A 27,459-nucleotide genomic window follows, 5' to 3' on the forward strand; every position below is an offset into this window, starting at 1 on the left:
TGGGGTGTGGAGGTCTCACACCGGAATCCCGTCAGTTTGGGAGACACCCATTAGTGCTGTCATCATCCGGGTGGGTAAACTGAGGCACCAGGAAATGCTTTGCTGGTCACACTAGAAATCCGGAATGGTGACTCGTGCTGTGGGGCCTGGCTAGCTGCCACATTCCCGCTTGGATTGAACGGGATTGCCATGGGCAAAATCTGTATTCTGTGGTATGGTTCCCTGACAGTGGTGGGAACAGGAAATAGAGGAATAACAGGGCATCAGGATCTATGGGGAACAACGGAGATACTGGGAATAGGGGGAGTCATGGGGAATTGTGGAAAAACAGTGGAAATGGGGGAGCCGTGGGGAATTGCAAAGCCTTGACATAGGTGCACCCCATATTTTTTGAGGTGGTTCCCTGGCCATGGTGGGAACGGGAAAAATGGAAATGGGGGAATAAGAGGAGTGTCAGAATCCGTGGGGAACGGGAGAGACACAGGGAATACGGGGAGCCGTGGGGCCTTGGGGGAAACATTGGAAAGGGAGGAACTGGAGTTTACGGCCCCAGCGAAGCCTCGAACCCGCGGCCCGTCCATTATATCCTCCTGCCTCGCCATCCCCTCAGAACTACAACTCCCGGCGTGCCTAGGGGCCGGCGGAGCGTTGAGGGCGCGGCCAATGGTAGCGCCGCGGGGCGGTGACGTCACCGCGGGTGACGTCAGGGGTCCAGAGAGAGGCTGGGGCAGAGGCGGCCGGAGCGGCTGAGGGAGCGCGAGCGGCGCTGGGGGGGCCCTGTCGGCGACAGCGGCGACAGGAGCGGCGACAGCGACAGCGGCGGGTTCCAGCGCCTCGCGGCCCAGCGTTCTCCCGCTCCCTTCGGCGCCGGGCGGCCCCGGCCCGCGGCGGCGGCGCTGACAGCCCGCCCGGAGCCCCGGGGGCGGCCGCGGCCACCATGTCGTCCCCCAGCCCGGGCAAGAGGCGGATGGACACCGACGTGGTCAAGCTGTATCCTTGCCGTGCCCCCACCCCGACTCACGGGGGACGAGGATTTTCCCCCCCTCCGCACCAGGGGGCCGGGCCTGCAGACGGGTGGGAAGGCGGGGGGCACGGGGGAGCCCCCCTGGGCTCGCCCCCCAAACCCCCCCGTCCGCAGCTCCCCGGCCTCTGCCCGGAGCCGCGGGTTGAATCTGTCCCCCCTCACCAGGGGAGGCCTAACCCCCCTTGTGCCGTATTTTGGGGGGGGGTTTAGCCCCCTCTATGGCTTGACAGGCTGCCCTAGGGGTGTCTCTGCAGACCCCCCCCCTTGGTGATGCCCCCCCCCCCAATCTGGGTGCCCCGCACTCCCCCTTGGCTGCCCTGGGGAGGGCGAGGAAGGGGAGAGCAGTTCCAGCAGCCACAACCCAAAGAAAGGCTTTTGTGGGGTTTATTATTATTACTTATTCCCCCATTTCACCCCTCGGTTCACGAAGCTTCTGGTGCCGGCTTAGGGATTGAATTTTTTGGGGAGGACGGGGGGGGTCCCTCGGGGTCTGGCTCAGCAGACCCAGGGGTGGGTGAAGGGCATCAGGGCCCCAGCCCGACTCGCAAGAGGTTTATGTAACCCTCCAGGTTTGGTTAGGCTTTATTACTTTTTATTTTTCCTCTTCTTCCTTCATAGGTCTGTCTATATTTTTCCTCCTTGTTTTTATTCCTGGCCCTTTACGGGGCGGTGAATCCCTTTTTCTCTATGTCTGGAGAGTGGGTGGCGTTGAAAAATACCATTGGGAATTCGGTTCTAGGATTGTTTTATTAATAGTTTTTGTTTACAAGGTGGCGGTGTGAGCCGGGAAAGGGTAGGAATGACAAGAGTGGATAAAACGTTTCTCGGATCTGTCGCCTGAACGTGCCCGACCTCCTTCAGCAGGACTCGGGGCTGGTGGCTCTGCCTTGGTGATGTCGAGGGGTCGAGAAACGGGTCTGATTTAGTTCCCAGAGAGAGATAAACAAACTTATCTGGATTTGGTGGTGTTTTTTTGGAGGGGGGGGGGGTGGAGGGAGGAGCAGCAGCAGCGCTCCTGTTTGTGGCTTATCGAAGGAAACTTGTGTCTGACGTTCGCCCAGCGCCTTTCTCCCCACAAAGCTGCTCTCGGCGTATTTTTCGCCCTGTTTTTAAGCAAATAGGAAATGAGTCCTGATGGTGCTCGAATCGGAGCTATTTTTATCCGGGGGTTTAAAGTTACACACATGTCAGACTCCGCCAATTGCGATCGATGCTTAATCGCACCGGGAGGAGGGTCGGGAATTCCAGCTGTTTAGTGAGGGGGGGAAAAGCCTTTCTTAGGGATACCCTGGAAAGAGCTGTGGGCCAGAGAGGGGCTGAGGCCCAACCTGATCGGCTGCTGCTCTGTTTCCCTTTCCCCTCCCCCTCTCTTTTCCTTTTTTTTTTTTTTTTTTTCCCTTTTTGTTCGGTTCCTTGCCGGCATCTCCAGCGATCGCAGCATTTTGGAGGACAAAGAGCAGGTTTTCCCTGCGAAGTGGCTTTGCTGTGTGTTTCTAGGAGCTGGGTAGGTAGAAAGCTCCGAATATCTGGGATTCCTCTCGGTGCTGGGGAGTTCCTGCTCTGCTCTTTTTTTCTGCCCCGCTGACAAAAAGAACCTCGATGGCTTTTCTAAAAGCGAAACCCTTGTTGTGGGCTCTGCTTTCCTTGTTTTCCAAGGGGGTGAGAGGGTTAGAGCAGTCGGTCTCCTGTGGACAACAAACTTAGGAAGTTGGATGTGTCAGATGACTCCTCACCACTCCTCCCTCCCTCGCTCCCTCCCTCTCCAGCCTTTTTTTTGTTTGTCTGCCTGACTCGCCCGGGGTGAGCAGCTCGCTAGGCCCCGGCTGCCCAGACGCTTCCCTGGGGAATCTCCCCCTCTGGAAGCTGATCTGAAATCAGGCTCTCCTTTGAGACATGGCAACAACGAGGGTCTCGGTGGTGGCCAGAGGAGAAGGGACTCGTCTGAAGGAATGTGCTTGAAGGCAGCTCCTCCTGGGGCTTCCAGGGTTTTGTTGCTGTGTAGGGTTTTTGTTTAGGGTTTTTCCCCCCCCTTCTTTTGCTGCCGTTTTCATTACAGTTTCCCTTTTCGTCCCCTTTCCACGTCTCACACGGTGAATAATAGTGCAGATTTATGGCCTGCCAAGGGCTACCTTTCCTAGTAGGGAGGGGGCACCGAGCAGGGTGAATAACACTCCTGCCTTCTCCCGCTCTGACAGGTTTAGGAGCCGAGCGAGGTCTTTTTATGATTCCTATTTTCAATCCCAACACGTCCGTGTCCTTTTGTGGATGCCTCTTTGTGAGGAAGGGAAAGGGAGAGGTGGCTGCTCTCCATGGGGCTGCAGGAAGGGCAGAGCTCTGCGGGAATGTGTGGAACTGATGTTTAATAATCTCCTGGATGAGGATGTGCTCGAACTCCCCCGTCACTCATTGTCTCCCTCCGGACCTGGTTTGTGCTGCTGAGGCTGGCAAAAGAGAGCCATAATCCCTCCTCCCCCTTTTGGGGGGGCTGCAGCCAAAGTTTCCTGGGTAATCTGTGACCCTTCAGAGTCAGGGTTTAGCAGGAAGGCTCCGTGCTCCCCAAAACACCCAGACCTGCTCGCCAGCAGCCTGGAAGTGCAGGGTTATCCCGCTGGGAAGCCCTCAGGCTCCAGGCCAGGCCTCTCCAGGTAGCTCCCACCCCCAGGATGGCAGAACTGGGGCTCCGCTTTGTGGTTCCCCCCAGTTTTGGGGCGAGTGCCAACCTCGGAGCCTTGGTGTTTGCAGGGAAAAGGCCTCGAGCTCTCGCAACTCCGCGGATTGGCTGCTCTGTTACTACCCGGAAACCGGGCCCGGGGCGGAGCGAGGCTGCAGCTGATGGGGTTCCCCTGGCAGGGTGTTTACACCCATGGGGGGACCCACCCCGGCACCCCCATCCCCCCCAAACCACGGGGCCGTTTCCCCTTCCAACCCTGGGGTTTATTGTTCCGTGGCCGCTCCGCTCGCAGCTTCCCCTGGGCCGGGAGTTTATTTAAGTGCTGATTTATTTTCCTCCTTTTGTGGAGAAATGCTGCTGGCTGGGTTGTAGTCCCCCGAGCTCTATTTTTAAGCGTCAGAGCTGGAAAAGGGAAGTGTCACCCTGTTTTGTGCCTGAAAGGAATTATAAATAGTGGCCAGCTTTTTTTGAATCTCCCTGTGCTGCCTGGTTTGCAGAGCTGAGGGTTTGGGAGGTGCGTCGGGAGCATAATTCACCGAGCGTTGCACTCCCTGCTAATTTTAGGCTCGTCCTGAGTCAAGGAGAATAAAGGTACAAAGCTCCTTAGTTTACCTGCAGAGCGTTTTGTAATCTCAGAACTCCCCCTGCCCGTGTTTGCTCTGTCGTCGAGGCAAAGGGTAAGACAGAGTTTACATTTGGGATAAATTCCTTTTTCTGGTCATTATAGGCTTACACCGCACTTATCATCCCACTTGAACACCTTCCAAGAGCAGCGTTGAGCAATCGCAGGGTCACGTGGCTTTGTTCTCTTTGGCCTGTCCCCAGGGAAGAGCGTGTGCACTGGAATGTCTTGTTTTGGTAGGGTTTGGTGGGGCTTTGTTGTTTTGTTTGGGGGTTTTTGGGGCTTTTTTGTTTTGGTTTGGTTTTGGTTTTTGTTTTGGTTTTTTAAAGGACGGATATTTCTAGAAACTTTGAATGGAAATTTTCAAATGTCACGCTACGCTTCTTTCTGCTCCACTTCTGGGGCAACGTTTTAATGAGGCCTCAAGGGATGAGGGGAATCGTGTGGTGGTGCTTCAAAATGCACAAAGATGTGGCAGCAGCCCCTTCCCTGAAGTGGGAGAGCCCCCCTTTTTCCCAGAAATGCTGTCACAGGTGGTGGTTTATAAATCAAATCAGGTGAATGTAGCTTGGGGGTTAGTGCCTGTCTTTAGGAGAACTCAAAATTCATAAATCTCTGCCTGGACCAAACCAACTGGAGGAAAATAAATAATCTTTGTTGCCTAAATGACAACTGCCACGGGTATCATCTTGCTGCTTTTAGAGCAGAATGCAGTGCCTTTTCTGGCTGCTGGATTTTTTTTTTTTTTTTCCAAAAAAATTGGCTGGAGCTAGAAGTTCACTCTCCCTTTGTTGCCTTGTCAGCTGGATTGGGAAGGATTTGGGAGCTGGGATTCCTCAAGCAGACCTGAAAGCCAAGTGCACCTGTTTAATCATGGAATTGCCACAGTCATGGAGTTCAAACTGGGAAATATGGATTTGGTTAGGGCTGCTTGGAGCAGAGTGCCTGTTGGGGCCTGACATCCCAGCCTTGCTTTTGAAATAATAAAAATATGGGTAATTTTAATTATTTCCCCATCTCATTTCCTAGACTTTGAGCAGAGATTTTTGGAATACTGAGTAGTCTGGCAGGATGATGCTTCCCAGATTCCCAGTTCTGGAGTGGTGTTAGAGCACTAAATGCTGATTTAAACAAATTCTCGAGGCCTTTCCTTTGTCAGAACAATTAAAAAACCCCAAAAATGAGCACGGGATTTCAGGAAAACAAATATTCCATGTAAAATGGTGGCCTTGCTCTCCCCTCCACTGGGTCCAGGAGGGTTGTGCCAGCTGTTTTTCTTGGCTTTCCTCAGGAAGCTGTGCTTGGATTTGTAGTAGGGGATTGTTTTTAAGTGTCGTCATGACTATTTTACGATCCCGGTGAGCTTTTGGAAACATCTCCCGGAGTGACTCCCACGTGCTCAGCATTTCTCGGCAGCAGGAGCTGATAATGGGAGCTCAGAGCTGAGCTCCCAATCCTGCACACCCTGTCAGGTCCAAATATTTTGGATGAAGCAGGAGATGCATCTCAATGAGGCCTTCATTGTTTTGTTTGCCTGGTGAAAATCACATTTAATCTTCATTGGAGTATTTTGTCCTGGTTCTGGTCATCATTGGTGCACTGGCATTAAATTATGGGGTTTTTTTTTTATAAATTTCTCCTTCAGACTCACCTTTAATTCCTGTCCTACCCTGTTCCTGGAGCAGGGGGAGCAGACAGTCTGGAAGCTGAGGGAATAAATCCTGGAATGTGCCAAGTGCCTCCTTAGGAGCTCACACCCAGATCACTGCAGGAGATCACTCCTTGGAGGCTCCAGGTTTGCTGCCTCGGTGGGAATGCCAACACAGGGAAAATACCTGAGGATGGAGGTGATTCCCAAAGGGACAACTCCCTGCACAGGCTGCTACATCTTGGGCAGGATCCCTGCCCTGTGTCCTGGGGGAAGCAAAAGCAAAGGGGTGCTTAAACTGGAAGTCTGGATGGAATTAATTTCCTCTTCGTTTCCTTGGAATTTTTCTACCTAAAGTGGAAGTCTTGATAGACTTTTTCTCTCTTTGTTTCTTTGGGTTTTTTTTCCTAGACTGAAAGCCTTGGTGGACTATTTCTCTCTTTGTTTTTATCTTCTTATTTTTCCCTAAATTTGAAGTCTTGATAGACTTTTCCCCTTCTCTTTTTTTTTTTTTTTTTTTTTTTCATAAATTTGAAGTCTTGGTAGACTTCCCCTCCCTCTTTGTTTCTTTGGGTTTTGTTCCTAAACTGAAAGTCCTGATAGGCTGTTTCCCTCTTTTTTTCCTTGGGTTTTATTCATAAACTGAAAGCTTTGATAGACTTTTCCCCTCTTTGTTTTCTTCTTTCTTTTCCCCTAAATTTCAAGTCTTGACAGATTTCTCCCCCCCCCTTTAGTTTCCTTGGGTTTTATTCCTGGATTGAAAGCCTTGACAGACTTTCCCCCTGTTTATTTTCTTGGGATTTTTTCCCCTTCCATCAAGGCAGAGAAGCAGGAATGTGGCTGTTGGGAAAGGGAAGGTGCCTCTGGAAGCACCCAGAGCTGGGTGCAAGTGTCACTGAACATTCTCAGCACCTGTTGGTGCTTGGTGCCCTTCTTAAACCATGATTTAATCGGAGCCATTCCCGGGATAAACACATAACAGGTTGTTGTTAAGGAAGGAGAGAGCCCACAGTTAAAGTGACAGGCTCCCATATGGAGCAGATTCCCAGCCAAATTCCTCCTGGTTTCACTGTCTGCTTAAGTCAGAGGTGATCCCACGCTGAGACAGAAGTGTCTGAATTTTTCCTCCTGTCCTGGACTTTATTCCAGCAGCAAAAATGCTGAATAACATTTTTATTTTTTTTTTTTTTTTTAATATGAAATGTGAATTATAGATGTGGGTGTGTGTATCAGAGCTCGGTGCTTCATTGTGTGTCTTGCTGTGTGCATTCAGCTTCCCTCCTTTCACTCCCTCCATTTCCCTGTGGATTTTGTCCATGTATTTCTGGAATAATGAACATAGAGCCCCGCTCTTTGTTTTTCCCTCACCAAAATAGAGCTCGCGTGACTGAAGGCTCATCCGACCTTGTCATCTCTGCTTTCCACTGGGTCATGCAGCCTGTGTGGATTCCAGCAGGAGCCTCTGGATGAGCTGTTGGATGGGATGAGTCCCCCACCACATCCCAGGGAAATGGGCTGACTTGGTTTTGTTGCTGGCAGAGCCGTGCGGTTCTTGCTTTTCTTTGCGCTGCTTTTTTTATTCCTTTGGTGGGTTTTTTTTGGTTTTTTGTTTTTTTTTTCCACCTCCTTGCTCAGAGGAGCTTGTGCCTTGGTGTGGATACACCTGGAATGCTGGAGAGCAGTGCAAGGATTCTTACTCCCATCACTAAGGCAGTCTCTTCCCAGGCTTTTTCATCTGCTGTCCCCCCTCATCCCATCACCTTTATGACCCCTCACTTCCAACTGCTGCCTCCCCTTCCTCTCTCCATCTTTTCCCAGCTCCTCAGCCTCCCTGAGGATCTGTCCAAGATTGAGGGTGGATTTAATCTCTTGGAAAACAATAATTTTGCTGCTTCTTGTGTGTCCAGTAATGACTGGGTTGGTTCTGGATTCAGGACTTGGCCGCTGTTTTATTTTGCGGCTTCCAAGAGCCATCCTGTAATCTTAAATCACTTCACTGATTCCCTGGAGCAAATTGATTCAGCCTTCCAGGAGAAGCCAAATCACTCCCAAATCACTTGGAATGAGGTGTTGCAGATCAGTGGAGGGCTGGATCCCTGTGGATCATTTGTAAACAGAGCTGGTGGGCTGACTTTAATCCCTTTAAACTGGGAATTACAGAGCAGGGCTGGATATCCTGCATGATCCACATCCAGGAGGTGATGGAGACTCCCAGATATTCATGACTCAGCGTGAGGAAGGGGTAGAGCCATTTTGGATTGTTTTTTTTTTCTGAGGGTCAGGTGCTGCTTTCCAGAAATTGCTGCATTTCCCTGTGCTTTCCTTGGAATCTCTGCAAGAAAACAGCATAATTTTTTTTTTTTAAGGGATTGTACACATAGAGTGTCAGGGTGGATTATTCTGAGAGGTTTTGCAATCTCTGGCTTTAGTTGTTTGGGATTTTTTGGTGTTATTTCCTTAAAAATGAATGTTTTGAATTTGTTACTGTTTTCTTTGGGAAAAATCTACATTTATCACAGTTGCTACTTTTTAGAGGTGCTTCACCCTGGAGGCTTTATGTCATTCCCTGTGAAAGATTGAGGTTAAAAGCTGATAGTTGATTATTAAATAAATTTTGCTTCATTTGCCAAATTCCAGGGGGCTTTTACCTGGCTTTGAGCAGTGGCAAGAGGGACTTGGGGTGGAAATTAGAGCTGTGCAGATCCTTGCTGCCTTCTCAGTGTCACAGCTGATTGTTTCTAGGCACTGGTGTGTGGATCTTTTCTAAAGCCTGGCTTGGGACAGGCTGTGGGAATGGGAGGAAGGAGAGGGCTGAGATGGTGCCATGCATAATGAAGGAATGGCACTGAGGAAGGAGGAGGAATCCAGGCTCCCTGCTCCCAGCCCTGGAGCCAGGAATGGCATTGAAAGGTTGAGCTTAAGGATGTTTGCACCGGGGGACAGACACTGGCTGACTGTAAAATCCAGGATTTTGATAAAACAGATTTTAGGGTGGGATCAGCTGTTTACACAATTTACCAAGCGTAACCCCTTGAAAAAGTAAAAACCAGTGTGAGATACTGAGCCTGAGTGTCCCAGATTAACCTCCACCGTGGTAGATTAATGGATGCAAAGTTGAAAAGATTGATAAATTATTAACTTAACCACGCTGGCAATTTTTTTTTTCCTGTGGGCTGTGGTGCTTTGTTTTGTCTCGGTGCTGGCAGGTCCGGGCCTGCTCCAAGGCTGTGTCCGAGGAGACACCCGATTTCTGCAGCAGAAAAGCTGCATGAGAACACAACCCTGGCTTGTCTGAGCAGAGATTGAAAGTCATTTGGCTCTTAAAAGGAGTTTCTAAATCAAAATGCAGGTTTAAAACTGGGCTCCGAAGCTTTTGGATCACCAGTGTGGCTATGATTGAAGAGTTAAGATTCCTCTTGGTTTTATGTAATGAAGGTGCTTCTTTAAGCCTTGCTCAGTGGAGTGTGAGTGGCGTGAGGCCAGATTCTTTTTTTTTTTTTTTTTTTTTTAGTTTGAAAAGGACCAGGTTTAGCTTCCAAATGCTTTTGTGGAGAGGAGTTGGTGGCTTTTTAAAACATTATATTGGGAGATCTGCACTGAGAGGAACCTGGAGGAGCAGGTTCCTGGAGTCAGGGGATGTTTGAGTGAGAAGGACCTTAAAGATCATCCAGTTCCCACCCAAACCATAGGCAGGGACACCTTCCATCATCCCAGGGTGTTCCAAGCCCTATCCAGCCTGGCCTTGGACAATTTTAGACATGGGAAACCCACACTTGCCTGGACAGCAAGAACGTGACATGGAATTGGTGAGAGATGAAGCCCAAAATTTCCCTTTGGCTCCTGGCTGTTCCCAAACTGATTTATTCAGGGAAAATCCTTCTTAATCTATCCTTTTTTAAATTATCCTTTTGTTTCTCTGTTTTTTCTTCCTTTTTGGGAATGGGGAGAGGTTTCTCCCTGCTGCTAAATCGGGTGAAAGCTGCCCCATCAAGGGAAGCCACAGCTCCGTCACCCTCTCCTTTCTGCTGAAGGCAACTGAAACTGGTTTTGTTTTTCTTCTATCTGATGCCATTAATTCAGACTCGGTGACCTTCTCCGTCAGATCTCCAAAGCCAACAGGGCTGGACCCGGTTTCACATGGCAGCCAGGCAGGTTTTAAACCTCACAATGCCCCGGCTGCTTTCCCGCTGAGCTCATGTTCTGCGGCACAGCCGTGCCCGTGGCTCAGCAGCACTGGGATCCTTTCTGAAGGCACCCACGTCCCCCTTTGGCTGTGCTGCTGAATTTTAGGAATTCTCTAAACACAAAGTCGGGTTTAGAAACCAGCAGGGGCCTTGTTTGGATAAGAAGGCAGTCAGGGGTTGATTTCCACTAGTTTTGGGAATGGCCTTGCTTGGGAATCCTCAATTCCAAAGTCAACAGCGCTGGAATAAAGGAACAATCCTTCCAGGAGTGCAGCAGTTATCCTGGGAATGTCAGATCTCTGAGGTGACTCAGCGTGGTTACACTGAGTTATTCCTTGCTGCTCCTGAAGGCATCTCTTTACTTTTTATTTCCCACTGTTTTTGTTTTGTTTTGTTGTGTTTTGTTTTTCTTCTTTTGAAGCTGTGCCAGTGTTGAATTGAGTGAGGCAGTGGAAATAAGGAAGCTGAATGATCAGTGCTTTGTTTAACATCGTTGGTAACTTAATACTCCTGGCTCAGGGGAGGAATCCGTGCCTGGAGATTGGAGAAAGCTCAGATCCCAACAGGAGAATGTGCTTTGAGAAGGGGGGACCCAGGGCTGGGTTGAAAAGTTGGGATGTCAGAAATCAGATCCCGGTAAGTCAGAGCCAGAGTCCGTGTTCCTTGAAAGGGAAGGTATGTGAGGAGGTGTTAACTCACCCTGCTCTCACTGGAGCTGCTCCACGCTTTTTTAAACTCCTGTGCCTCCTGTAAAAGCTCCAGGGTCTTGGATTTAAACAGATTTCGTCGTGCTCACAACTGCTGAGAGAGCTGCCCGTTCCTCAGAATCCAGTGGTTTTATTACTTCATGGTTTCTGTCATGCTTTGTTTGGTGTTGCCATGAAAAGATAATTTTAAATACTTGCCTGATTTGGAGCAAAAAATTCCCCAGAAAATAACCACGTTCTGCAAACTGGGCAGGAGGCAAAAGCAGTGTGCTTTGCACGTGGAGAAAACCCAAACACCAGTGACAGTGGTGGGAAGTGCCTCAAACCCTCGGTTTTGCAGGACTGAAGAAATATTCCCACGTACTTTTAGCAAATCAGTTAAACTGTGAACCCTGCTTGAGTCACTGGTCACTGCTTGAAGTAAAATCGAGACTTGAGCCTTGCCAGATGAAACAAAAGATGCCCTAAAAGTGAGCTGGTGAGCAATAACTGCCCCTAATGGATCCCTTTGGTCTCTGGGGAGGCCTTATTTTGCATTTCAAGATTTGCAACAACTTTGCTTTTGCTCTGAAATCAGGAAATTCGCCTACCCAGTGCAGAGCCCTGCAGTTTAAACCATCTGCCCCCAGCCTGGTGCTAAACTCAGTTTTACACATTTAGGGAATAGGCTGTGGAGGAGAGGGGTGTGTTTGGTTCTTCTGGTGTGTCCCAGATCCTCGTGTTGGGATTTGGAGCTGCTCTCCCTGACCCGCATCACAATTCCTGTGCTCACACCTTTGATTTGTGCAGCTCCTCAGGTGTGGTCCCAAACTGCCAGAGCTTTTTAAATGTCAGTTCTCTGGAAAAAAATCAAAAGTTTTCCTCACTTGAGCAGCATTTCTTGGAAAAGACTGAGGGATAAACAAAGATTTGCCTGTTACATCTCTTTAAATGTAGCAATACAGGGGTTTTTTGGGTTTGTGCAGGGATTTTGTTGTGGAAAAGTGCCTCGAGAGAGCCCAGGTGTTGCTGGTGCCTCTTGTCAATGTTGTGCACGTGGCTTTGGGGCTTTTTTTTTTTTTTTCCCCCATTAGGTTTTCTCTGGAGTTGGTTGGATAAGTGGGAATTGTGTGTGAGAAGAGTTTATGTTATAAAACAACAAAGCTGGTCTAGGGAAGGTGTGAGAATCAGATAATCTTTAAGGTCCCTTCCACCCCAAAATTCCATATAATTGTCTGCTTTGTGTCTGAACCAGCATCTCTGTGTTGTTAGAGGCAAATTTTCGTCCTGTGCTGACAAATGTTGAATTTGCTGTAGTTTGCTTCTTTTTGGACTTTTATCTTTCTGCAGGGGCTTCCTGCTCAGTGTGGCTGGGATATAGCAGGATTCTGCAGGCTCAGGAGATGCTTTAATGGGTTTTTTTTAAGAGTTTTGGATTTTTTTTTTTTTAGCTCAGTAGCCACTGAGTCCTTTAAATTGTCTTCTGTGACTCTTGGTGGTTTCCAGAGTCACAGAATTCTCTGTTGCCACCTGACGTTCAGTGTCATTAAGACGTTTCAGGATGTTCTGTGTGTGAGTTTCTCTTGCCAGTTTTCTCCAGACTTGGAAGGCACCAGGAGTGAAGCCTGGGATAAGTGAACTTCCCAGTCCTCTGCAGATTTTGTTTTATTTCCAGGGGCAGCTGAGAATCTGCTGCTGAGCATCCCAGGGAAAGATGGATGGGGCTGTGATGCTGAAAGCTTTGATACTCTTTTAAAAGGTGCTTCAAACACTAAAAACCAAAAAAATAAAATAAAAAAAACCCCACACAAAACAAAACAAAAAAAAACCCAGAACAAACAAACGAAAAAAACCAACCCCACAAAAAAATCCCTGAAAGAGGGTGGAGAATGTTCCCCTGATTCTTTCAGGATATAGGATGGATAAGAAACGGGAACCACTTGGCTCAAGCAGATCCTTTGAGTCCAGGTGTGAAATAATGTCCACATTTCCCATTTTGGGTCCCCTGGAGCCACCCAGGAGGCAGCAGGACTTGGCCACGTGCATGTCCCTCTCTCAGGAAGTGGCTGGAGCTGCCACAGGCGTCACAGAAACCCACATCAGCTGCTTTTTAGGTCATTACCAGACTGGACTAAATTTAGCCCTGTGAGCCAGAAGAGGGAGGTTTTGTATCCAAATTCCTGCCCCATCCCTATTTCTGGAGCATTTGGGCTGTGCCCTACAGCCAGCCCTGCCTCTGCTGAAATCCCTGTTTCCTTTTAATCCCACAGGGCAGGGACAGGGCTCAGCTTTGCTTGGGAAGTTCCTGAATGAGGAAGTGGAGGTGGAATTGCAGGGAAGAGTAACAGGACATGGAAATTCTTCATGGATGAGGGGTTTGAGTCCCACTTAGGGCTGCCAGTGTGGCCAAGAGGAGAATCCTCTTTTTGTGTATGGATCAGCTCCATACCCCAAAAACCTGTGACTTGCTGGAGGTTTGTGTAGGTTTAGGGTGGGAACAGCTCGGGGTAAAGGGAGAAAACCACTTTTCTCATTACCCTTTAATTTTATCTCAAGTAAGTAATGTTCCCAGGTTTTTTATTCTTACTTTTCTCCCAAGCCCCACATCTCTGCTAAAATTACCAAATGCAGAGATGAGTAAAAGGGGAGGAAAATAAGTCACTGTGGCAGCACAAGGGAAAATTGCTGGGAGCAGTTGTGCTGGTTCTGTAATTCCAAGCTGTCCTTTATTATAACTTCCTTGATTGTTGCAGGATCCTGGTTCTTTGCAGCAGCACACTGGTTAATTGGGGTGGGTTTTTTGTTTTGGTGTGGGTTTTTTTGGTGGTGGTTTTTTTTTTTTTTTTTTTTTTTTTTTGTTGTTTTTTTTTTTTTTTTTTTTGTGGATTAGTAATATTGTCCTCCAAAATGGCTTCAAGTGTGTCAAGGCTGCTTAATTCTGATTTATTAAAGCAGGCTGTGATAAGTGTGTGTCTTTGAAAGCCTGGCTGGCTCTGCCGGAGGTCACCTGGAATTCAGAGCATCTGGCAGAGGTCGGCTCCAGGCTTTTTGTTCCGTGCTGGGGAAAACTCAGGGGGTTTTTATCAGCGCCTCTCTGAAGTAGGAGACACTTCAAACTTGGTGACAAAATCCCACTTTTCAGGCAGCTTGCACCTGCTAACGACTAAACTGTTAATTAGTTTTTAGTGCAGTTGCAGTGGTGTTCCTTTGTCTCTTCTATAGTGGTGATTCTAAGAGATGATGTCAAGGAATCCTCTGTTTCAGCTGAATTTAACTAATTATGAGAGAGCTCTGCCTTCACTCCAAAGCTCCCCAACACAGCCTAAAAGCTGGGAATTGCAGTGTCCTGACAACACCATTTATCCTGACAGTGTGGGGTGTTTTCCAGCCCTCAACCCAAAGCTCAGCTTCAATTTTAAATTGACTGCTGGCTTTTTTTTTTCTTTTTGACTTCTGGTATTTTTTTTTCCTTTTTGATCCACATGACAAATCCCAGGTGTTGTTATTCTTGCAGGAAACCTCCAGGTGAGCTTTTTTCTTCCTGCAGCCCTCTGAAATTCGAGGACATAAATTTCGGGATGGCTGATTTGTAGAACTCCTCCGGGCTCTGGGAGTGCTGAGCCTCTCCTTAGGGAGTTGAGAGGGAAGTGGGATAATTAAGCCTGAGCAGATGTGCTAGAACAAAATAGTGGCTCAGGAGTGTGGATGAGCTGCTCCTGATTCCAGCAGATGCAAACTCACCCCTTTGTCCTGCTTTCTCTCTCTCACCAAATTCAAGTGGATTTGGTCTTTCTGGGGAGGGAACTTTATTTCCAAGAGCTTCCAGCAGTGAAAGCACCTTCCAGACTCCGTGAGGGAAATATCCCAATCTTTCTGCAGCCCTCCCAGCTCTACATCTTGGAGGTTGTTTTGGAGGAATCTGACTGGCCACAGGCACCAGGACTTCGTATTCCTGTGTTTTAGCAACACCTTCTGCTGTCCTGATATTAAAAAAAAAAAAAAAATCCTTTTTTCTTCCCTTTTTCCTTTCCTCCTCTGGTTGTGGTAGTGTCACCTGTGCCAAAGTGGCTTTATTGGACCTTTCCAGTGCCTTAAGGGAGTTTATAAAAGAAGGGAGAGGGATTGGGAAGGGCCTGGAGGGACAGGATGAAGGGGAATGGCCAGAAGCTGAGAGAGGGAGTTTTAGGTGGGATATTGGGAAGGAGTTCCTGGCTGGGAGGGTGGAGAGGGACTGGGCTGGAATTCCCAGAGCAGCTGTGGCTGTCCCTGGATCCCTGGGAGTGTCCAAGGCCAGGCTGGACACTGGGGCTGGGAGCAGCCTGGGATGGTAGAAGGTGTCCCTGCCATGGCAGGGAGTGGATGGTCTTTTAAGATCTCTTCCCACCCAAATCATTCCATGATTTTAATCCCTGCCTTCCTGGGCAACGCTGACATCAGAGTCAGAGAAATTCCCAGTGCTTGAGAACAGCCTGGACTTTTTCTTTCTGCTTCTGTTGCGGCTGCTGAGCAAAGGAAGATTCCAAAGCCTGGAAACCATAAAAAAAAAATTCAAAAAATAAATGTTTTCCGTGCCTGCCTTCAGCCTGACAGCTATCCTGGCATTTGGGCACCCTCCACTCCTGGCTCTGATGTTGCCCCAGCTCTTCTTGGCCGTGGTTTTGTTGGTGCTGGCGAGTTCAGGCCTTCCCAGACATTCCTAAATCCAAACAAAAGCTCCCGAGGCTTTGCTGGCTCCTTCCTTGGCCGCAGCCCCGCTCCTGCTTTTCCGCCGCACACCACGGAAGCTGGTGTGGGGATCATTGTTCATTCATTGGCTCTCTCATGTCTTCCTCTGGAACACAATGTATCTTTAGACCTTTAACTTGCAGGAAAATCCTGTGCGGTGAATCCCTTGGGAAAGGCCAAAAACCCCTCGGAAGCGCTCAAGACTTTAAATCGCTTCTTTTTGCTGGCGAGTGTTGTTCTTGGTGCAAAGGCTGATTGATGGTGGGAGCTGGGTGCTGGAGAAATTACTAGGATTAAAGGAAGCACCAGCCTGATTTCCTCAACTTCCAAGGCTGATAAATGAACTTTTTGCAGGTGGTTTGGTGATTAACTGCCCTGTGTGTCAGTCTTTTTAATTTACATTCTAAGCAGAATTGGCCAGGCTGGGTTGAACTTGAAGCAACCTGGAGCAGTGGAAGGTGTCCCTGCTGGTAGAACTGGATGGTTTGAAGTTCCATTCCAACCTAAAGCAGCCTGTGATTGCACTTTTCCAGAGTTAATGGCTTCATGGGGACTATTTGTACTGACCCAACCTTGGGAATTGTGCATTTTTATTTTCTCAGGACTGATGCATGCAGTGGAATCCCACCTGAGTGATAAACTTAGGTTTATTAATTAACGCTTTGAATAGAAATGGCCACATGCACTGGACAAAAATCAGGGCCAAACCCACTTGTGGAGCTTGACTGTTCCCAGGCAGCCCTGGGATGCTGGATGTGTTTATGGGCTGCACTGGGGGAAGCCACAGTGCCCCATTGCCCTCATTCCATTGGAAGGATGAAGAGGGTAATTGATTTAATAGCTGTGACAGTGGCACCTTGGATTGCTGGAGGGATTTCTGTACAAAACCCTGGCATGCAGGAAACTCCTGCACCTTTTCCTGTAGCAGCACTGGGCTGCAGTTTCCTGCTGTGTGGGTTTGTGGTGTTTTTATGCTGCAGGTGAGCTGGAAAGTAGGAAAATTTTATAAACTTCAGCTGTGTGTAACCGAGCTGTGTGCTTGTTCCTAAATCACTTAGGGGTTTTCTGCTTTGGTATGAGAGAAATCAGGGAAATTGTGGTGGTTGTAACTTTCCCAGGTCTGTGTCTCAGGTTTGGAATTTGTGCTAAAAACCCAAGGAAATGGTGTGTAAATCCTGCCTGAGCTGCTCCTTTAAAATCCTTTGAACAAAGCCAAGGAGAGGGGAAGCAAATCTGATCCTTCTGGAAGTTCTGGCAGGGAGAGAAGGGAACAAATCTCATCCTCTGGGATTTGGGAGGGATCTGTAAAAGACACAGCACCCTCAGGTCCCCAGCTGGGGAATATTTCCGTGTAGGATTGGAGGGATCTCTGCAGAACAACCCCACTGTGGAGAGAACTCCGTTTTCCTTGATGTTAGGGGTGCTTGGGGAGCAGGAAAGGAAAGCCCCACTGGATTCTGTTCCTGGCAGGCCATGGAGAGCTGTTGTAAACATTACCCCGATGCCAAAGGAGCAGGATCCTGACCAGGGCTGCAAATGGGTTTCAGATGAGCCTTTCCAAGGTTTGGGTGTTGCCTCAGCACTTAAGGAAGAATTTTGGATGCGAGCCCCTTCCACAGGCTTGATGTTCATCCCCATTTTTCACTGCTTGTGAGCTGCTCTGTGCCTTCTCTGCTGCACCTGAGAACCAGAAGAGCAGAGTTTCACTTGTTCTTGAAAAAGACATGTATTTTTAATAGTGTTTTGAAAGGAACAAAAATCCCCAGTTGCCCCAGGAATGATCCACCTTGAAAAAAACCCATCTGTAGCTGCTGGAGCTTCGTGTGTTCCTTTAAATTGGGGTGGTCGGAAATCCACACTAAAGCCAAACCAGGGTTTTCCTCTGTGTTATTTTGGTTAAAGGAATTGCCCTAATCTCAAGCCTGATTTCCACATTCACTTGGCTTTTATTTTCTCCACCCATGCTGGAGAAATCCCTGTGGGTTTGGAGATTTGTTTTAAAGCTCTTTTCTTTGAGGATTGGCAGATAAGAAACCAGGAGAAGGCTCAGAACTGCTGGAGCTTCTGGCTCAAGCAGCAAAGAATCTGGAACAAACAACTGGGGAACAGCCTAAAACTGGAGAGGGTAAGTTTAGATTAAATCGTAGGAAGAAATGAAATCTTAGGAATTCTTCCCTGTGAGGGTGGTGAAAGCTTGGCACAGGTTGGCTTGTGGCTGCCCCTGGATCCCTGGAATTATTCAAGACCAGGTTGGACGGGGCTTGGAGCACCCTTGGGACAGTGGAAGGTGTCCCTGCCCACGGTAGGGGTGCTACTGAATGGATTTGAGATACTTTTACACCCAGATTTTAGGATTCTATGAGATATCAGTTGTTCTCTTCTCTTTTCTTCCGGGGACAAGTCACCCCCAAACTATCTTTGGGAGACTTTACTGCTGTTGTGGTTGGAGCAGAAAACACCTGGGTGAGAGGCAGATCCCTGCCGGGAGTTTGGATTTTAAGCACAAAAGCCAATTATTGAGGAATTAAAGTCGAAGCAGCTTTGTGAGCACAGAGCTGCCTCATTTTCACTGGCACTGTCCATTTCTGTGGCCTCTTGAGTCTGCTTTAGAGTTCAAGCCCAGCTTGCCCAGGCTGGAATTTCAAACATTTGGTGCTGTCTCAGTGCTGAAAAACATGGGTTAAAAAACCTGGTGCAAATGAGATCAGGAAATGCATCCCTGAATATTTCTAGTGGGGTTAGAAAGAACACTACAAAACAACCCCAGACTGGAGAGAACTCAGTTTTCCTTGGTGTTGGAGAAGCTTGGGGAGCAGGACAGGAAAAATCCCACTGGATTCTGCTCCTGGCAGGCCATGGAGAGATCCTGTCAGGATCCTGAACAGGACTTTGGAAGTGGTTCCTCCCCCTTGTGATGGTTCAGCAGTTCAAGGTCCAATTTGTTTGTGGGAAGCCTCTCCCAGGCCTGATTTTTCTTGAAGCATCCCAGCATGGAGTGTTGATTAAACCAGTTCTCAGCATTCCCTGGTTTCACACTTCCTTAAATCAGTGTTAGGCTGGAGTTTAAACTGAGGATCAGCATCTTCTTCCTCAGTCTCTGTGGCCCAATTCAGCATCTTTTGCAGGCAAGGAAAGATCCTGGCAATGGGCAGCAGGGAGGATGTGGAATCTGCCTCCAAAACTGGACCTGCTCCATGCCAAAGCTAAATTGAAGCTTAATATATTTGAAGCTTAAAATATTTCCTTTGACACTTTCTCTTTCCTGCCACGAAACTCTTTTATCTTGTTTAAAATCAAGACCTTGACATAATTCTAGATTTTTTTTTTTTTTTCCTAAATAAGCCCTTGCCAAAGCTCAGCTCTTGGCCTCCTCTTCATCTGCTTTGAGCGCAAACATCTCATCCCAAGGGTTTTCCAGGAGGAGGAGATGGGTGTTTGTCCCTTTGGGGCTTCATGTCACCGTTGCTGAGGTGCTTTGAGGCAGTTTCTGAATGACTGTGGAGCTTTCTGCGAATGAAAAAGCATCTCAATAAAATCTATAAAAAGCTAACCCAAACTCCCCTCGAGGGAAAAGGCCACATCTTAAAATAATACTTTTTTTTTTTTTTCCCCTTGAAGACTAAATTGGAGAAATATTTGAATATGTCAAAGCAATCTGCTTTTCACAGACCTGCTGCATTCTTGTAAATCATGTGATGAGGCCTAGCCCCAAAATACACTTAAATCTTGGGCTTGATGTCAGGTCTAGCACAGGTTTGGGGTCACGTTCAGTCTTGTGGTTTCACAGCCACAGTGTCTGTTTCACAAGAGTTTCAGCACTTCTTGAGTCCTCCCAAAGAGGCAATGAACCGTTGCCAGCACACCTGGGAAAAAAAAAATTGTATTTTCCCCTTCTGCTGTTTCTCTGAAAAACACACTTGAAATTTCTGGCTGGTTTGAGAAGTTGATTATTTGGACACGAAACGCTCAATTCCACCAGTATGTCCCATCTCCATGGAAACCAACTTCTCTGGGTGGGAGCTTGGAGTGATGCAAATATTAAATCTGGTGCTTCAGCTCAGGGACAGATGTGTGGCCACCAAAAGTACTCCAGTTCCATCCTCAGTGCCCCTGGCTCCAGCTCTGGCTTTCCCCCTGAGCTGAAACTCAGAGTAGTGAATTCTTCTGGTTCCTGATTATTTCCAGCTCTCGGAGTTCTCTTGAGAAGCTCAGGCATCAGGTCAGAGTTGAATCCTTGGGATGTTTTTTGCCTCTCCAGTTACTCCAGAGAAGTTCTTGTCGCAGTTCCTTCCCTGTAGGATCCATTTAAGGACTTTGCTCATTGACAGTTGCTTCTAATTAGGTGTTAATTGCACCTCTTGGATCCCTGCTTGGCTTTTTCTGAGATTTAAGGGAATCTTGTGCTCCTGGAGGTGGCTCTGTCACTGTGGTCACACACAGGGACATCACTTCAGCTTTATTGATCCCAACTTCAGTCCAACTCCTTTCCATCAAATCCAATCCACTTTGAAATTCCTGTGCCGGCTTCTTCTCACCTTGACTAATGCATCCCCCTGCCAGGACTCATGGAGGTCATGGTTAAAAGGGATTCTGATCCATTGATGGGATGGAGATAATTCCTGGTGCCACCACTGCAATTCTTTATTGGCCCATCCCCTGGAAGCTGAGCACAGTTCTGGACAAGTCTGTTCCAATCTGTTTTCTCTAATGCAAAAAATTAAATACGGATCATGGAATCATTTTAGTTGGAAAAGGTCTCTGAGATCATCAAGTCTAACCATTTCCACCACAGCCCCATGTCCCCAAGTGCCACATCCACAGGGCTTTGAAATCCCTCCAGTAATGGGGACTCCAAACTTCCCTGGGCATTTCCCGTGGAGGAATTTTCCCAGTATCCACCCTGAGGCTCCCCTGGCCCAGCCTGAGGCCATTCCCTCTCCTCCTGTCCCTGTTCCCTGGCAGCACAGCCCGACCCCCCGGCTGTCCCCTCCTGGCAGGGACTTGTGCAGAGCCACAAGGTCCCCGCTGGTCCCCCTTTTCTCCAGGCTCAGCCCCTTCCCCAGCTCCCTCAGCCCCTCCTGGGGCTCCAGACCCTTCCCCAGCTCCTTTCTCTTGCATGGATAAAAGATGCAATATATACCCGCTTTCTGTTTTTTCTCAAGCTGAAACTTTTAAAGGGAGCAACAGAGTTGGGGAGGGCAGTGAATGAATTTATTTCCCATAGAAAAAGGGCAGTGCTGCACCATACAGCGTTGAATGGGATGCACCTTGTCTTCCTGTGGTGCTTCTGGTGAAGGAAAAGCAGGTTTGGAGCCTGGAGTGGAGGAAAATGCTGACTTAGTTTGTGCTGGGTTCAGGGCAGCCAACTCGTCTGCAAAGCATCTCCAGGGAAAAGCTGACTTTTCTTTCTACCTTTTCCTCATTACTCCGGTTTCTTGGCACAAAGATGGGTGGAAATCAGCCAGATGTAAATCACCAGGAGCTCCAAAGAAAGCAAAGCAGGCTGGAGGCTTTGCTGGAACAGCATTTCCTTCTCCCCTAATCCCTGTTTTCATCCAGAAGATGTTTTTTGGTTCCCAGGAAAGTGCCTCTTGATGGGATCTGTGGTGACCGAAGGGTTCATCTGGAGGAAATTTGCCATTCTTATGTGAAATTGGTAGAGGTGCCTGTGGAATAATTGAATAATTCTTTTTTCTTGTGTGATTTCTTCCCTCAGGCAGGTAAAACCTGGTAGAGAAGTGGCCAGGAAGGGGCTTTTTTTCAAAGCAAAGCTGAGTTTCCAACAAGGAAACTCTTGTGTGCAGTAAAATGAAAACTCAGCAGGCAGGCACAGGTTGCTATTCAGTTATTAATTCAAAATTCCTGTCCTTCCAGGGCATTTTTGGCAGTAAATAGAGCTGGTGTTGTCTTACAAGGAGTGAAACCCCCTCTGCACTGAGGTGTCCCTGGTTCACTTGTCACAGAGGTCAGGAGAGCCAAGGGAAAGATGTTTGTCCTCTGAGCTTTTCCTCTGACTGCTTTGCTGTCCCTTTTTCTCTGTTCTGTAGGATTAAAATCACTTTTGTGGCTTTAAGAGCTGTGGGATTCCTGGAAAATTTAGAGTCATGGAATCCCAGAATGGTGTGGATTGGAGGCGACCTTAAAGATCATGGGCAGGGACACCTCCCACTGTCCCAGGCTGCTCCCAGTCCCAGTGTCCAGCCTGGCCTTGGACACTGCCAGGGATCCAGGGGCAGCCACAGCTGCTCTGGCAATTCCAGCCCAGCCAGGAATTCCTTCCCAAGATCCCACCCACATTCCCCTTTTCCAATCTGAAGCCATTCCCTGTGTCCTGTCCCTCCAGGCCTTGTCCCTAGTCCCTCTGCAGCTCTCCTGGAGCCCCTTGAGGCCCTGGAATGTTCTGGAAGCTCTTCCTGGAGCCTTCCCTTCTCCAGCAGAACATCCCCAGCTCTCCCAGCCTGGCTCCAGGGCAGAGAGGAGCCTTTGAAGCATCCCTCTGGTCTCCTCCAGCAGCTCCAGATTCGTCTGCTGTTGACTTCAGAGCTGGATCCAGCTCTGCAGGTGGGGTCTCATTAGGGCAGAGTAGAGGGAGAATGCAGAGGAAGGAAAGTTGGGATTTGCCCCAGCAATGTGAGGATAAACCCCAGTGGTGTCACCCCAGGAATTGTTCAGCAGAACATCCTTGGCAAATAACAAACCTGAAAACCCCTAGAAAACCCCTTTACTTAAAAAGGGAGAAACTGTGGAGGTGCCCTGTGGCAGTGAGAATTCCTGCCTTGAGAAAAACCCATGGATTTTAATACTGGGATAATTTTAGCCTGTAGTTCTCAAGAAGTTTGCAACAAATCAGCTGCTAAAAATCCACCTCTTGCTGCTCCAAGAAATCACAGCTGTTTTTGTGGCCTTTATAACCTTTTTGACTTCTAAAAGTATTTTTTTTTTTCTGATGTCCTGCAGGGCTGGAGGAGCCTGAGGGAAGTTAAATTTGAGTAACAGGCAGGGAAAAATAGGGATAAACAGAAAATACGGATAAATATTCCTTAAAGCATCAAAGCCCTGGTGCCGGCTGTGGTTTCACGTGCACCACTGGCACCTGGGGATGTTGTGTCAGGAAAAGGAGGGACTTTGGATGAGGCAAAGCAGCTTCCAGAGGCTTGGAGGCAGGGAGGGACTGAGCTGAACTTGCCCTTTGCTGCCCACGCACCGGGAACTCTGTCAATCCTCGGTGCTGCTGCTGCAGTGCAGCTCATCTGCCTTCGTAAGAAAATAAACATGAATAACCATCAGTTGCACTAATGGAGGTAATTGATGTTGCAAAACGCGGCTGGCGAAGACTTCAGAGGAATTCACACCTCTGACACCTCGAGTTTCCATAGAACAGGTGGTGTAAAGCTCTTGACAATGGAAAAAATCAACTGCCTGAGTGTTAATCTCATTTTTCAATCACCTTTTGTCACAAAAAGTGACTTACTTCCTCAAAGGCAGGTTCTCTGGATGATTTATTTTCTTTCTTTTTTTTTTTTTTTTTTTTTTTTTTTTTTATATATTCAGGTGTGGTATTTGGTTTTTCTTCAAATTCAGGATGATTTCTCTGGTGATATTCTTCATGTGCAGACAAGGGTCTAAATAAGAGAGGACGCAACAGAGATCCTTAAAAAGGATTTAATTCCTCTTCATGACCCTCAGCCCATCTCTCACTTCAATTGTAACCTCCAGATAAATCCACAACTTTATTTTTCCATGGGACATTCCAGCTTTTTGCTGCTCTTTGGCTCAGGGCTGCTTGTGGCCATCACTGAATATTTTTAGCTGGAAAATTCATTTTCCCAAGCTTGTAACTAATGTTAATTTTAAGAAAACTTAATGAAAGGATTTTTTTTTTTTTTTGAGTTAAACGTTTGCCAGGAAAAAGCCACTCAACCCTGTGAACAGACAGACCATCTGTAGGCCATGATGTTCATCTGGGATTTGGGGACATCTGGGTGTGAAGTCAAATCTTAAAATTTTATTTTTTTTTTATTATTATTGCTGCAGGGGAAATCCAGGCCTGCAGTGGTGGGTGGCCTTGCATGAGGATGAGGAAAGGGGAATTTGACCCTGGAACAGGCAAATCCACAGTGGCCCCTTTTCCCTGACTGATGGGCAGGTCTTCAAACTCCAGATTTGAAAGGTTTCGTGAGGATTTTGTCCTGATGTAGAAAAACGAAAATGCTTTATATTGGGGTGGGTTTTTTGGGTTTTGTTTTGGTTTTTGTTCTGGACTGAGGAAATAATTTCCTACGAGTTCAGGCCTGAAATCAGAGCCTTGATCCTGACAGGGGGCTGGGATATTCCTGCTCAAATCCATGACTCCATTTGCCTTGGAGCTCCTGGCACATTTCAGGCACTGGATTGGGAGCCTGAAAAATTCCCTTGGCTCTCGCCTATGATCCCTTCCAAACTGATATTTGAAAACAAGCTTCCATAGCATCATCTCAATATTCCCAACATTTACTGGTGTTAAAATTCTCTTCATAGTCCTGGGAGTAAGATATTTATCTTCAGGTCCTCAGGACTCACTTCTCATTTCTGTGGATTTTGAACTTAAAAAACTGACTCATATCCAGATTTTTCTCTTTTCCCTTGACTTTTCTACTGGCTTTTTTTTGGCACTAGGTTCAGTTGGCATCCTGAGGTGATTAGGAGATAAAAGCAGCAAGGCCAAAAGTCTTGGGAGGGATTTGTGTGATGGTTTTTAAACATTTGAGGCAGTGGGATGTGTTACAGGCTGGGTTTGTAGCTGTGAGCTTGATGTGTGTCCTGCTGTGGGGACAAGGGTTCCTTCCAGGAAGAACCCCTGGAACCAGGAATGTTGAAAGTCTTTGGCCATTAATTGCTTGGTTTTTTTGTAAATTTAACTGATGAAAAGTACACTGAAGAGGGAATGTGGGAGCAAAGAGATTGTCTTGGACAGGGTAGACTGAAAGCTCCAAAAAAAGGGTTTTCCAGAATGGTCTTCCCCAAAAAAAAGCCAGATGTGTGGTGGAATTCCTGGGGGCTTTCTGCATGGATACACATGAATATCCAGTGAAAGGGGTGGCTGAAAATTGTGGACACAGACATAGAAATCCCAGGAAAAACATGTAGAGATCACCTTAAATTGTGGGAATCTTGCTCTAATTCTTGGTGCTCCTTTCCTGGGGTTTTCTCAAAGCTCTGCTCATTTTGCTGAAGACCTGGAGCATTTCTCATTCCTGGGAGTTCCTTGGAATCACTGCAGGATCCATCACTGCAATTTGGCTGCAAGAGAGGACCTTCCATGTGCCCTCAGCACAGCTGGGTTCCTTCAGCATTGTGGGTCTCCAGACAGGCCCTGGATTGCTCCTGGATCCCAGCCTGCTGATTAATTCCTGGCATGTTTGGGACACAATTCAGCTGGGATTCGGTTGTAAGACATTTTCGCCTTACGGAAAAAATGCAGCGCGAGCTGAGAGAAGAGTTGGATCAGAGCCTGTGTTCTTCACTCCCAGATCCAGCACCAGGAATTATGGTGGAGCTTTCTCTGGGAATGTCGCCTGGACACTGCTCCAAACGTGTCCAGTCCCTTCTCCTGTTCTCCTCTGCTCATTCCTTATGCTGCTGGGACAGTTTGTGGGATGGAGAAGCCTGGAGATCTGCCTTGGATTCCTGGATTTCCCACAGTCCCAACTTCTGCAATGACAGTTGCCTTTCCTGAGGAATTTCTGGAGATGGAAAAAGCTGGTAGGCTGGAAATGTTCTCTCTGTAACAGCTCCATGCAGCTCTCCCTGGAGTGCTCTCAGCTGGTTTTTTTGTGGGATTCCAAGATTTCACATTCCTGGGCATCTTTTCCCTGGTGGAGAAGGGAGAGGGCAGATGGTTCACCCCAGCTGTGTTTTTAACTGGGGGCTCACCTGGAATTCACCTCATTTCAAGGAAAGAGGTCTTTCCCAGCTTCATTTCTGCTCATGCACTTCTAGAGATTTCCCCTGTGTTGATGCAAGGCCTTTGGTGCTGAAATCCACTTTATTTTCAGTCTGTTTTCAGTTATGGAGTCAAGGAGTGGTTTGGGTAGGAAGGCACTTAAAGATTATCCGATTCCAACCCAAACCAGGGGAAGGGACACCTTCCACTGTCCCAGGCTGCTCCCAGCCCAGAGGTCCAGCCTGGCCTTGGACACTTCCAGGGATCCAGAGGCAGCAACAGTTTCTCTGGGAATTTCTGCCAAGTCTCACTGCCCTTACAGGGAAGAATTTCTGGTATCATGTCAATAAACAAAATGGTTGTTCTCAAACCCTTCATCCCAATATTTCTCCCTTCCATGAACCTAATTCACTCACTGATTTTTTGGTCGGGATTTTAAGTCTTTGCCACAACAGGGATAATATTCAGATACTGTCCTGTATGGCTCATAAATACTTTTTGAATTTGGCAGCACCAGGATTGAGTGCGAGTGTGGAAAACTCAGCTTTCATTTACGGTTGGCATTAACTCAAGGAGCTGAGGAGCATCCAGGCTGGAGCTGGTTTTTGTTAAGCAGGACTCTATTTAGTCCAAAGTAAAACCATTTGTGTTTAAGCTGATCCATGAAGCTGCTGTGAGTGTGAAAATCCTCCAGTATGAAACATTTTCTGGGCCATCACTGCACACAGCGGGACCATGTAAGAGTTTGGGAACTTGGAATAATTATCCAGGGATACATTCCCTAAGGAGTTAAACTTCAAAACTCCCTGCTGTGGTGACATGAGAAGATCTGGTGACAAATGTCTCTCAGCATCGGGACTGAAAGCGGCCACGACACTTCCTTGGGAGGCTCCTCACCACAAACCTGGAGCGATGCCGCTTTTCCTAGAGATTCCCGTTGGATTTCAGCAGGAAAATCACTTGCACTGAGGCCATTTCTGTTTCCATCTGCCCTTTGTGAGCTGCTCCTGAGTGGCTGCTGAGTGCAGTGAGCTCCTTGCAGTGGAATTTTAGGGCAGAGCAGCTGATGTTGAACCGAGAAAACTCCACAGCCAAAACAAACGGCCATAAACTTTTCCCTCTCCCCATGAGAACGAGGGGAAGGAGGTTGTTGTGTCCAAACCCTTTTGGAGCTGACACTGTGGGAAAAAGTCTGTCCAGTCTGAGAATTATTGTGCTTGAGGAATTTCAATAAATCCTGATGGACCCCGCAGATGGGACTTGGATCTCCTCACAGAAACTGCTGGTGTGGAGTTGGTACTTTGAGATGCAGGATTCTCACACAGCCCTTTGCGAAATCCAGTTTTCATAAATTGTGATTTAAGATCAGGGGTCTGAGGTGGAAATTCTTTCATCCTGGTGGCTGGGAATTCCTGCTGGGTTGGGAATATTTCAGTGTGTGCCCAGGTGTCGTCGAGGTCCAAGGAGGGGGTCTGTGGAATTCCTTCAATCCTGGGCAAATTTGGTGCCATGAAAGCAAAAAACCTTTTCCATCCAGGGTGGGGAAAAACGAGGAATCTGCCTTTAGTTCCCTGGAGCTGGAACATTCCTGCCGAGCTCCTGCTGTGATGTGAAGGATCTTGTATGAAATATTCCATGCTCAAATGGGAGCAGCCTCGGTGCTGCAGAGCCAAAGTTCAGGTGGGAACAAACCTTTGATTTTCTCCTGCTTCTCTTGTAATTCTTCCCCAGACCATTGATGAAAGGTATTTGCTGTAGGGTGTTATTCCCAATCCATTAACCCTGATTTACAGCCGAATTCCTTATCAGGCATCAGCACTGAAACACCACCACTAATTGTCTTAACAGAGCCTTGCTCAGAATAAAGATTTCCTGCCTTTCCCTTTGTATTCCCTTCTTCCCACTTGCCTTTCCCTTTGTATTCCCTTCTTCCCGAGGCTCTTTGATTCTTCCAGTTGTTCTTTTCACACCGTCTCT

The 27,459-nt window shown here is 47.8% G+C and overlaps 1 protein-coding gene and 1 long non-coding RNA gene across 2 annotated transcripts in view; both read left to right on the forward strand.

Annotated features, from left to right (window-relative positions):
* The first annotated feature begins 698 nt into the window (after positions 1-698).
* The window catches only part of UBE2H (ubiquitin conjugating enzyme E2 H), a 44,884-nt gene continuing 18,123 nt past the window's right edge, over positions 699-27,459 (forward strand). The window contains exon 1 of the mRNA XM_066318905.1: positions 699-990. Within this exon, the coding sequence (XP_066175002.1) occupies positions 938-990 (53 nt within the window). The 5' untranslated portion in view covers positions 699-937. The remainder of the gene's footprint in view (positions 991-27,459) is intronic.
* On the forward strand, positions 12,678-27,363 carry LOC136361174 (uncharacterized). Its single transcript, XR_010743590.1, has 2 exons — positions 12,678-17,685; positions 23,595-27,363. It is a non-coding gene; the product is annotated as an uncharacterized lncRNA (long non-coding RNA).

Source organism: Sylvia atricapilla, chromosome 5 (assembly GCF_009819655.1).
Source record: "Sylvia atricapilla isolate bSylAtr1 chromosome 5, bSylAtr1.pri, whole genome shotgun sequence".
NCBI classification, from domain to species: domain Eukaryota; kingdom Metazoa; phylum Chordata; class Aves; order Passeriformes; family Sylviidae; genus Sylvia; species Sylvia atricapilla.